This window comes from Chanodichthys erythropterus, chromosome 15, assembly GCF_024489055.1.
Source record: "Chanodichthys erythropterus isolate Z2021 chromosome 15, ASM2448905v1, whole genome shotgun sequence".
Lineage (NCBI taxonomy): Eukaryota > Metazoa > Chordata > Actinopteri > Cypriniformes > Xenocyprididae > Chanodichthys > Chanodichthys erythropterus.
The window spans coordinates 3,423,285-3,435,862 of record NC_090235.1 but is presented as its reverse complement, the minus strand read 5'-3'; the positions used below and the strand labels follow the sequence as shown (position 1 = coordinate 3,435,862).

Below are 12,578 nucleotides of genomic sequence, written 5' to 3'. Positions count from 1 at the left end.
CCAGTCATGGGTCTTTCATGCAATAACTCTCCTCATCTTTGCATAATGATGCATTTAAAAGTTGATGATCAAACGCATCGTTATAAAAGTTCACAAATACTGTTGCAGATGAAATATAATGTGGATAACATTTAATAAATATCTTTTCGTCAGGTTATACTGATTATTAAACATTCAAGCCCCTTTATCTTAACCGCTCTGCTTAACCGTCTGTCTCGCACATCCGTCATGTTTGTAGTTTTTTAACACTTTTTACTCGTATTTGTAGTTCTAATCGAATCCTCGTCCACAGCGCAATGTATTATGGGCAATATTAGCCGTTAGAAGTGTGCACGGATCTGCACTTCGAATTCTAACCGGAAAAAGTAGACCATCCGGGTATCTTTGGAATACTCATTTCAACATACTACGATTTGGGACATACTAATTCTTTTTTCGAATACTATTTAGGATGGATAGTATGCAAATTGGGACGCACGACGCAGCAAAAGACTCTAGCTGTGTCCGAAACCACTCCCTATCCACTATATAGTCCACTATATCGGGTGTCACCCATTTTGTAGTGGTGTCCGAATTCTGAGTGAACGACTTCATTCCCTACATTCGTTCACTACTTTATACCCACAATTCTCTCCGATTTCGAGTGTACATTCCATGTACACATGCTAAACCACTAACGTATTTCCCAAAATCCAATTTTTTTTTAACTTTTTTCTTTTTTTTATCACTACTTGAATAAAACCTACTAAAATGTAGGGGGACATTATTATATAGATAAAAAAAAATGAAATTATATTAATAAAAATAATATTTTTATTATTAAAATATTATGTAGGCATTAAATCAATTTAATGTGTTTTACTAACAGCAATGTGTTTTAATAATTTGTGGCACTGTTAACTCATTAAACTTTAAAAGATGATAATTTAGTGGATGATTTTAAAAAATTCGTTAATCATAGGTATCGTATTCAAATCATAACGGTCGCCTGAGGGCGCTCAAAGACCACGTAATCTGTGAGCGTGAAAGTTTCTAACAACTTTATTAAAAAGGATAAATAGATGAAATGATGTACACTTGTTGATGTGTTTATTTTTGTTTGCAGTATTTTATAGTATTAAATGATTATGAACACATTAAGCATGACAAAACAATTATACAATCGATTAAACTACAAAGCTGGCACAGAGGCATGTATGATTACAAAATGAAGTCATTATGATTGCTATCGTTATTAACATTGTTTTATAATGTAAATAACATGTAGGATAAAATAGTTTTATCGCGTGTCGAGCCGTTTCTGAGATAGATATCTCCGACGCACAGTGTATACGTCAGCGTCCAAATTCACTTACTTCATTTCGTTCACTCCATACAGATATAGTGCACTCAGATGCCATACACTATATAGGGATTAGTAAATGAGTGAACGAGTGAGCGGTTTCGGACACAGCTTCTGACTTACCGCCCTCTACTGGCGGTTTTAGTTTCATTTTAAAAGTAGCACTTTAGTTACTTAAATCATCTGTTTATTTGTTTTATACATCAGGTATGTTTTCTGTTATGCTATTTTCTTGTTTAATGTGATTTTTTTTGCTCTTGCATTTGGAAATGCTTGGAAGAGAGCACGATAAGGGCGATTCACTTATAGAGGTTGCTTTTATTTGTTTTTATATCAGGAATAAAAGATCAGCGAAACTGCAGCTTGCTGACCCGTTTTTCAAAACACAATGCAGAAAACAGACCAGTTACAATGGGAAGGTTAATTTCTGTCATTGATCAGAAGATGCTCCTAAATTTTTGACTGTGCCCCTAAATTTTTAAAATTAGAAGCAAAAGCCCTGTATTCACATGACCTTCATGGTAGAGGCCTTTGTGTCTGTAAATTCGGACATACTTATTTTGTCACAATTAACACTATTTGATTAAACTAAAACACAAAAAAATTAACACTATTTAAAATAAATAAATAATGATATTAACAAATAAATAATTTCTAATAAATACTGCAATGTTCATAAAAATAAGAATTTTGATTTCATGTTGACTTTAAGAGAGGTTCATGTTCTCAGAAAAAAACATTATCATCATTATGGTAAGAGAATTGTCTGATAATTACCCCATACACTACAGCATAGAACTTAGTAGACTAGTCTTTGCCTATAAACAGTCAATGTTAAGTTTTGTTGGTTGCAAAATTCTAAAGCTTTTAAAATATTTGGGCTCGTCCGGGATTTGAACCCGGGACCTCTCGCACCCAAAGCGAGAATCATACCCCTAGACCAACGAGCCTTGAGAATTATGGTTAGGCCTGCATAGGGAGTACCGGACCATAGGACATTCAGTGGATTGAGTTTGAGATGTTTATTTTGGTGTTTGGTGAATGGCGCCATCTGGTGGTATCAACCTGCAGTTACAGAGGTCGTTTAGTGGCTTTTAGAACAAATTAGAATAAAGTTCATTTACAAAGAAATTAAGACAGAGACTAAAAAGTGTTGCTTAATAAAATATTATTTTCACAGTACCAGCCTGGTAGAAGCCTTTGTGCTTGTTTGGTTAATAGATCGATGTGATTTGATCTCTCAATAAAACAGCATGAATCAATTGTGAATACCTACTGTACCTTAAAAAGTGGTAAAACTTACTATAATTTATCAGGCAGAAAGTATGTTACTAAATACTGCAATGGTCCATAAAAAATAAGAATTGATAGAAAAATAAGATTTTGATTTCATGTTGACTTTAAAGAGAGGTTCATGTTCTAAAAAAAAAAAAACATCATTATTCTAAGATAATTGTCAGATAATATTTTTTTCTGTTGGAAACAGACCTACTGTAGACCCGTAAGCTACAGCATGCAGAACTCAGTAGACTAACATTTGCCTGTAAACAGTTAATGTAAAGTTTTGTCATTCCAAGATTCTAAAGCCTTTCAAAAAGCTGGGCTCGTCCGGGATTTGAACCCGGGACCTCTCGCACCCTAAGCGAGAATCATACCCCTAGACCAACGAGCCTTGAGAATTATGGTTAGGCCTGCATAGGGAGTACCGGACCATAGGACATTCAGTGGATTGAGTTTGAGATGTTTATTTTGGTGTTTGATGAATGGCGCCATCTGGTGGTATCAACCTGCAGTTACAGAGGTCGTTTAGTGGCTTTTAGAACAAATTAGAAGAAAGTTCATTTACAAAGAAATTAAGACAGAGACTAAAAAGTGTTGCTTAATAAAATATTATTTTCACAGTACCAGCCTGGTAGAAGCCTTTGTGCTTGTTTGGTTAATAGATCGATGTGATTTGATCTCTCAATAAAACAGCATGAATCAATTGTGAATACCTACTGTACCTTAAAAAGTGGTAAAACTTACTATAATTTATCAGGCAGAAAGTATGTTACTAAATACTGCAATGGTCCATAAAAAATAAGAATTGATAGAAAAATAAGATTTTGATTTCATGTTGACTTTAAAGAGAGGTTCATGTTCTAAAAAAAAAAAAACATCATTATTCTAAGATAATTGTCAGATAATATTTTTTCTGTTGGAAACAGACCTACTGTAGACCCGTAAGCTACAGCATGCAGAACTCAGTAGACTAACATTTGCCTGTAAACAGTTAATGTAAAGTTTTGTCATTCCAAGATTCTAAAGCCTTTCAAAAAGCTGGGCTCGTCCGGGATTTGAACCCGGGACCTCTCGCACCCTAAGCGAGAATCATACCCCTAGACCAACGAGCCTTGCGCATTTTCGGATATATGATGTGCCACGTTTCAAACAAGAGATCCAGGCCCACTGACAACGTGGATGTGGGATGCTTGTTCTGTTGGATTTCTGGTGAAATCACGTGTCTAATGGCGACATCTAGTGGTTGACAAGCAGATGTGGAGTTTTGCAGCGAACATCTTTTATGCAAAATAGATAGACCTGACTTGTGAAAGAAGTCTCTGGACAAGTGTTGCGAAAGTTAGATGTGATACGAGTCAGAACAATTTGATTAATAACTTTTATTGATCAGCATCTGAGATCATTAGAATTTTTAAGATGTTCAAGGAAGAAAAGAAAAAGATAAAGATATGGCTGATCCACATTGCCACCTGAAATATTCCTTGACAGTAAGAGAGGTTCTTGTTTTTACATTGTGAAGACCAGTGACGAAGCAGGATATAGGGGTGACCATGCAGGAGCCAGCAACCAGTCCGGGGTGGCACATAAATGTTTATTATTCAAACATAAAAAAATGGGTTCAACTATAAAGTACTGGACTGTATTCAGTTGGGTTCAGTAGGCACTAAAACAATTAATGTACAAATGTAATTCAAGTAGTACTGGAATAGATCAAGTAATGTTTTTGAGTACAAATGAACATGACTCACATTTATTTGTGCATTAAATTACAAAAAAATTAATTTAATTTGTGCCTTATATTGTGAGCTCACATACAGTAGCAGTAGGCTATATATACATTGGAGGCAATGTTCATAAATGTGACGCATATACAGTTGGCCTATAAAAAAATACATACTTTTTTTTTTTTTTAAGTTTTGACACTGCTTTAATAGTCTCAAAATTTAATCATGTTGCGTTTACCCAACTGTTCAGTGATAAAAAGACAGAATTGGCCATTTTGCACAGGCCACACCCATTTGGCCACACCCTAGCTCCGCCCCTGAATACGCTTTGCATTGGAGCTGCATGCTTCAGTGCTCTGGAGGTCTTTGATCTGTGAGTTTATGACTGACATCTCTTCTTCATGATAACAGATCCAAAAGCAAACATGACTTTAATAGCCGTCATTATTTGGACACTCACAACCTGCATCTGGAGTAAGTATAGGTATTTAGGAAGCATATTGTGTACAAAAAAGATAACTTAGTCCTTGTAGTGCAACAGTAAGAAATATTGTGTGCTCAATCTGACAACTGTTAGATTTTAAATGTGCTCATCAGTTTTATATTATTATCAAGTGTTTTCTGACTCTCTCTTCAGGTTCTGTGGGGCAGATTCTGACTCAATCTGAAGCTCAAACAGTTCAGCCTGATCAGACTGTCACTATTCGCTGTAATCATAAACCAGCAGTGTATTGTGTTAAACCAAAAACCTCTCAGGATTGTATGTCCTGGTACCATCAGATTCCTGGAGAAGTTCCTAAACTCCTGATCTATTTCACATCAGAGAGAGCTTTAGGTGTTTCTTCTAGATTCAGTGGCAGTGAAAGTGGAAACCACATGGATTTTACTCTGACCATCAGTGGAGTCCAGCCTGAAGATTCAGGAGTTTATTACTGTCAGAGTAAACATGACAAGCGAGTCTTTGTCACCGTGGACTGGGTGTTCACACAGTGTAAAATCATCATACAAAAATCCCTTTGGCTGAGACTTCAGCTCTGCAGCTTTGAGCTTCTGCAGATGTTGATGTTGTTGATTATTCACCTCACTGACTTTACACACAAACACACAGAGACTCTTTTTAGTGAACTGTTGATGTTGACAAACACTCATAAACGCATTACAAATTCAGTCTATTATTGTTGTTGTTTCTATGCCTCCAAAAAATCTGAAATTTCTCCTGATATTATTAAATGTCTAATTCTTTAGCAGTTCATTTACCCGTAACATTAATGTTTAAGTCCATTCACATAATAGATAACAAGTAAATTAATAAAATCAAAACAAACTCATAGATCGACAAATAAAGTGGATAAAAGGCAGCAAAATTAACTGAAGGTATTTAAAACTATAATATTCATGCTTATAAACAAGAAATACACAATTAATGATTCAAAAAGCTTTTATTTGGCATACAAATGTGTTAAAATAGGCTTAAAGAAACATTAACATACAGAGCAAATTGGTATACAGCGGTGTTTGTCTTTAATTAAGATTTGTTTTAATTGTATGTGTGAGTGTGAATGAAACATTTTGCATCCTATCTACGTTTTTATGTGATGTGTGTGTGTGTTTCAGTGGTCATCACACTGCTGTGTGTTCAGGCTCTCGGTCACTGCATTCTGGGATGGGTGCGTGGCGTCACAGCTGATGGTTGTTGCTCTGCTCCACTCACTCTCAGTGAGGCTCAGGCTGCTGCTCCAGCTGTACAGTCCATCCTTCTGCAGCACACTGGGACTCAGATTCACAGCAGAGCTCCTGCTGCTGCCATCCACCTTCCAGCTCAGCTTCCAGTCAGAGGGGAATCCCTTACTGCCCACACACACCACTGTAGCCTTACCCTGCTGCAGCTCGTCTCTGGAGGGCGGCAGGACCGTGAGAGTGGGACGAGTGGCAGCTAAAGAGAGAGAGAGAGAGAGAGAGAGAGAGAGAGAGAGAGAGATGAGAGTTTCATTCTTCTTAAAAACAGCTCTATCAATCTTTCACTTCCCTTTAAGAGATTCAGAGTTAATCAAGCAGATCTGAAGTGCAACAGCCTGTAAAAATGCATTTACTGAATCATATTATTCTGATTTTAGTCTAAACTGGAGTAATAACATTAATATATTCAGTACTTACAAATAATACAAAAAAATATATATAACAAATCAGACTAAAATGCATTAGATTTATATCTATTCTGACTCGTGAAAATATATTCAGAGTTTAATAAGAAAATGATTTTGCTTTTTATAAAGCATGAAAATGAAGATGTTTTATTTTTTAACATTAAAAAATATCAAGAGTAAAGCTTCATTTCTTTTCCGTATATAAATACACATTCAGAATTATAATCAAGTGATATATAACAATATAATAAGTATTTATTTTTTAACTGCCCAATTATACAGCACATATTTACAGTACAGTAATAACTGACACCTTAAATATGAGTTAGATATATTTCTGTGTTATCTTAAACATAAATAAAATCAAGAACATTTATTAAAATATTTTTTTATAAAAATATATTTTTTAATAGAAAGAGATGTACTTACTTCCAACTGAGAGTCGAGTTCCTCCACCGAACGTCCACCACAGTGATACAAACCCAATCAGCGGCTGTACAAAAACCTCCTGCACTAAAACTGACACTGAGTTACACTAACATCAACACTGACACTAAACTGTGTCTGTATGTAGTTTAGTTTTGTTCATTCAGCTGAAAAAAGAAATAAATTGTTAATGAATAAAATGTTGTAAAATGTATGTTGATTGTTTTTTGGGTAAATTCCATGATGCATCTGAAAGTGTTTTTGAGTAGAGAGTGTTTTGCATATGAACTGAACACTCGCTTAAAACTCCACTGATGATTATTAGTGTGACACCGACACACACACACACACACACACACACACACACACACACACACACACACACACACACACACACACACACACACACACACACACACACACACACACACACACACACACACACACACACACACACACACACACACTTAAAACAATGATGTCTCTTATTCTAATGCTGTGGACACTCGGTCTGCTTGCTCAAGGTTCAAAAAATATATTTTCTACATTGTGATGATGAATTTTTATGATAATGTATTTGTGCAAAATTTTGAATTTGTGCACACACATTCTGCACTTCCTTCCAGCATTCAGTTCGACTCTTTAATGATAAATAAGGGGTATGAAATGCAAATTTTTTCCAGCCTCAATTGGATAATTGTAAAATAAGGAACAGATTTCAGGAAACTGTCAGTATTGTGGAAACCTGCTCATATTTGGTGCTTTGCATATATATATATATATATATATATATTTTTTTTTTTTTTTTTTTTTTTTTTTGGTATGTTTACTATATACAAGCTGAAAATTAATATATATCATGGGTCACTATATTTTTTATTTAACCTTTATTTAACCAGGAAAGACTCACTAAGATTAAAAATCTCTTTCACAGGAGTGACCTGCCAAAATGAGCAGCAATACAATAAGTTTCAACACAGACTTACAGAGTACAAACAAAATGAAAAACAATTACATTTCATTGAATCATCTTCCATTTGCCGAATCTCTACTTTAAACTGATCCAAAGACAGCAAATTTTGTACCTTCAATTTCGATTGAAGGTGATTCCAGTCAAACGGAGCTGCATACACAAAAGCCTTCTTACCTAATTCAGATCTAGCAAAAGGAACAGAAAGAGTATAACAGTTTTGAGAACGTAAAAAATATTTCTCATGCGTTATTTTTTAATAAGACAGCAAAGATATGAAGGCAACATCCCCAAGATGGCTTTATAAATAATTAAGTACCAATGCATTTTCTCCTACTAGACAAAGAGGGCCAACCCACTCTACTATACAAGGCACAATGATGAGTTGAAGATTTACAATTTAATATAAATCTTAGAGCACCATGATAAACAGCATCTAAAGTAGAGAGAAGATATAATGGAGCAAACTGATACACTACATCGCCATAATCAAGTACAGATAAAAAAGTAGTAGAAACCAATTTCTTTCTTGCATTAAATGACAAACAAAACTTGTTCCTAAATAGAACCCGAGCTTAATTTTCATTTTTTTCTTCAGTTGAGTAATATGAGAACCAAAAGATAAAACATCGTCATCAATGATGCCAAGATATTTGTACTCTTTTACTAATTCAATCATGGTACCTTGTAGGGTCTGAAGAGAGATTAAATTACCTTCAAGTTTTTTTTGATATATAAAATTTGCAAATTTTGTCTATTGGACTTTCTAATAACGTGTCTATATGTTTCTATATATATATATATATATATATATATATATATATATTTTTTTTTTTTTTTTTTTTTTTCCAGATTAAATTATTCAACTTAAAATTGAACATATGAAATGAAAAGTTTAATTGTGTTATAATTAAATGTGAAATGTATGGTAAATAGGCAGAAATGTTTTCCTTCAAAATGTGATATATATTCATGTAAGATACAGCAGCATAATTTTTTACAACATAATTTACACCATTCCCAAATACAGAAATACAAGCAATACAATATTACTAATGATATTGATGTATATAGCCTACATCAGCTCCTGTAGATTTATACTTGAATGCTTCTCCATTATTTAGTTTTTTTAATTGAAATATTAAGCTAATTTTTACATTTATTTCACGACCAACAACAGTCTTTTACAGGACATACTGTTTTTCAGGTTCACATTTATAACGTGATTAACTGAGAATTTATTTAATTTCTTACTTTATTCTGCACTTACTTCCAGCTCTCAGTTTTGCTCCTCCACAATGATTCTCATTTATTCAGTGTTCAAAAACCTCCAGAATATTTGAAGAGCAGCAGACAACAATAAAATCCTGAAAAAATGCCTGTTTGATTGTTTTATCACATTAAGTAAATCCAGGAGGAAAGTGGATGTGTTTTCAGGAGTCTGTTGAGTGGAGAGTGTTTTGCATGTTTACTGCTCCACACACAAAACTCCTCTGATGATCAGTGTGTGTTCAGTCCTGACAGAGTCTCTGACACACTGAACAATGATGTCTCTTTTACTGATTCTGGCTACACTGACTCTGATGGCTCAAGGTTAAACATTTTTCCCTACATTTTCAGAGTTTGGTATTTATTTTTGTAAAGCTTTGCACTCTGTTGTGCTTTGTTTTCATTTATAATTAATTATAAATGTTTTTTTTTAAATAAAGGATGTAAATATCTCATAATTTGAAATTAAATGTAATTTTTTTTTATCTCTCTCTCAGTGTCTCATGAAGAGGTCCAGACTCCTAAATCTCTGTCTGTTAAAGCAGGAGAATCTGTCACTATTAGCTGCACTGCGTCTTCTGGAATTGGTTATTCCATGAGCTGGCATCTGCTGAAACCTGGAAAAACTCCTAAACTCCTGATATACTATTCGAGTTACCTTGCATCTGGAGTTTCAAACCGGTTCAGTGGAAGTTATTCTGGATATCAATTTACGCTGAACATACGTGGAGTCCAGACTGAAGATGAAGGAGATTATTACTGTATGGGGTATTATTCAGGTCCAGTGTTCACACAGTGAAACAACATCGTACAAAAACTTCCCTCAGTCAGACGGCACAATGAATTTACTCAAGCAGTATGAACTAATTTACATTAAGTGAGAAATTAATTCTGCAGTATATTAATTAATATAGTATGAACAGAATATATTCTAATTGAATATGCAAATTAGTGCATATTTAATTAGAAAATGTTGTATATTTAAACATAACATTTCAGAAAACTTATAATGAGCAAATTTTTGCAATTCTTAACATAATCAATCAACTGGTGAAGTATGGTAAAATCTTTTAGTTAATTTTTTTTCACTCTATTCATCTGGTTTCTCTTGCCTTTTTTTTCTTTCATCCTGTTCAAATGCATAAATCTTGACAGTCAGAATTTTATTAGCCCTGAATTTAATGTAAACTATGTAAAATAAGTATAAATTAATAAAATCTATTTATTGTCACTGTAATTTTTCAAATACTTTATTTTTCAAATGTGATGCTGTTGATCACAAAATGGACACACACAAAAAATGTGATAATAAAAAGTGATATTTAGGTTGTTTTTGTTTTAAAGTGTTTAATATCTCAGCAAGAAAGTCAACACCATATTTGAGTCAAAATGCTTTTATTTGGCAGCAATAAAACAACAAACACATCATTGCTGTTACAACAGATAAGAATATTTGAACAATATACTAACAGAATGAAAGATTAATTTTTGAGCATTGACTGATTTCAAACAGTCTTTTGTAATAGTTTGTGTGTGTATGTGTGAGTGCAAATGAAATATGCATGTCTATAATCTCTGTGTGATGTGTGTGTGTGTGTGTGTGTGATGTGTGTGTGTGTTTCAGTGGTCATCACACTGCTGTGTGTTCAGGCTCTCGGTCACTGCATTCTGGGATGGGTGCGTGGCGTCACAGCTGATGGTTGTTGCTCTGCTCCACTCACTCTCAGTGAGGCTCAGGCTGCTGCTCCAGCTGTACAGTCCATCCTTCTGCAGCACACTGGGACTCAGATTCACAGCAGAGCTCCTGCTGCTGCCATCCACCTTCCAGCTCAGCTTCCAGTCAGAGGGGAATCCCTTACTGCCCACACACACCACTGTAGCCTTACCCTGCTGCAGCTCGTCTCTGGAGGGCGGCAGGACCGTGAGAGTGGGACGAGCGGCAGCTAAAGAGAGAGAGAGAGAGAGTTTCGTTCTTCTTAAAAACAGCTCTATCAGTCTTTCACTTCCCTTTAAGAGATTCAGAGTTAATCAAGCAGATCTGAGGTGCAACAGCCTGTAAAAACACATTTACTGAATCATATTATTCTGATTTTAGTCTAAACTGGAGTAATAACATTAATATATTCAGTACTTACAAATAATACAAATATATGTATATAACAAATCAGACTAAAATGCATTAGATTTATATCTATTCTGACTCATGAAAATATATTCAGAGTTTAATAAGAAAATTATTTTGTTTTTTATAGAGCATGAAAATGAAGATGTTTTATTTTTTTATAATATAATTATTTATATTTTATTATTTTTTATAATATAAATATCAAGAGTAAGAGAATACATTTCATTTCAGTATATAAATACACATTCAGAAATATAATCAAGTCTGATATATAACAATATATTATGCATTTATTTTTTAACTGCCCAATTATACAGCACATATTTACAGTACAGTAATAACTGACACCTGAAACAGGAGTTAGATATAATTCTGTATTATCTTAAACATAAATAAAATCAAGAAAATTTATTAAAATATTTTTTTATAAAAATATATTTTTTAATAAAAAGAGATGTACTTACTTCCAACTGAGAGTCGAGTTCCTCCACCGAACGTGTTCCACAGTGATACAAACCCAATCAGCGGCTGTACAAAAACCTCCTGCTCTAAAACTGACACTGAGTTACACAAACATCAACACTGACACTAAACTGTGTCTGTATGTAGTTTAGTTTTGTTCATTCAGCTGAAAAAAAGAAATAAATTGTTAATGAATAAAATGTTGAAAAATGTATGTTGATTGTTTTTTGGGTAAATTCCATGATGCATCTGAAAGTGTTTTTGAGTAGAGAGTGTTTTGCATATGAACTGAACACTCGCTTAAAACTGATGATTATTAGTGTTTGACACCGACACACACACACACACACACACACACACACACACACACACACACACACACACACACACACACACACACACACACACACACACACACACACACACACACACACACACACACACACACACACACACACACACACACACACACACACACACACACTTAAAACAATGATGTCTCTTACTCTAATGCTGTGGACACTCGGTCTGCTCGCTCAAGGTTCAAAAATTAATTTTCTACCTTATGATGATGAATTTTTAAATGTATTTGTGCTTTATGTTTTATTTTTTATGCATTAATTTCAACTGTTTTACAGCAGATGCAAACTTCTTTTCATTTGTGTTTGAACTCTCTCTCAGTGTCTCATCAAGAGGTTCAGTCTCCTGAGTCTCTGAGTGTTAAAGCAGGAGAGTCAGTCTCTATGAGCTGCACTGGGACCAGCGGAGTTGATGATGACATGAGCTGGTATCTGCAGAAACCTGGAGAAGCTCCTAAACTCCTGATCTATAAAGC

The 12,578-nt window shown here is 34.4% G+C and overlaps 2 non-coding genes and 2 gene segments (V, D, J or C); all 4 read right to left on the bottom strand.

The window, feature by feature from the left end:
• Positions 1–2,942: 2,942 nt before the first annotated feature.
• On the bottom strand, positions 2,943–3,014 carry trnap-agg (transfer RNA proline (anticodon AGG)). The gene has a single exon. It is a non-coding gene; the product is annotated as a tRNA-Pro (tRNA).
• A 649-nt stretch (positions 3,015–3,663) lies between these two features.
• Positions 3,664–3,735, bottom strand: trnap-agg (transfer RNA proline (anticodon AGG)). The gene has a single exon. It is a non-coding gene; the product is annotated as a tRNA-Pro (tRNA).
• A 2,059-nt stretch (positions 3,736–5,794) lies between these two features.
• Positions 5,795–9,821, bottom strand: LOC137002137 (Ig kappa-b4 chain C region-like). The segment is given in 3 exon segments: positions 5,795–6,280; positions 6,921–7,004; positions 9,815–9,821. Coding segments are annotated over 3 exon segments (414 nt in total).
• Positions 9,822–10,534: 713 nt separating this feature from the next.
• On the bottom strand, positions 10,535–11,905 carry LOC137002136 (Ig kappa-b4 chain C region-like). The segment is given in 3 exon segments: positions 10,535–11,099; positions 11,746–11,824; positions 11,876–11,905. Coding segments are annotated over 3 exon segments (432 nt in total).
• Between the last annotated feature and the right edge of the window lie 673 nt (positions 11,906–12,578).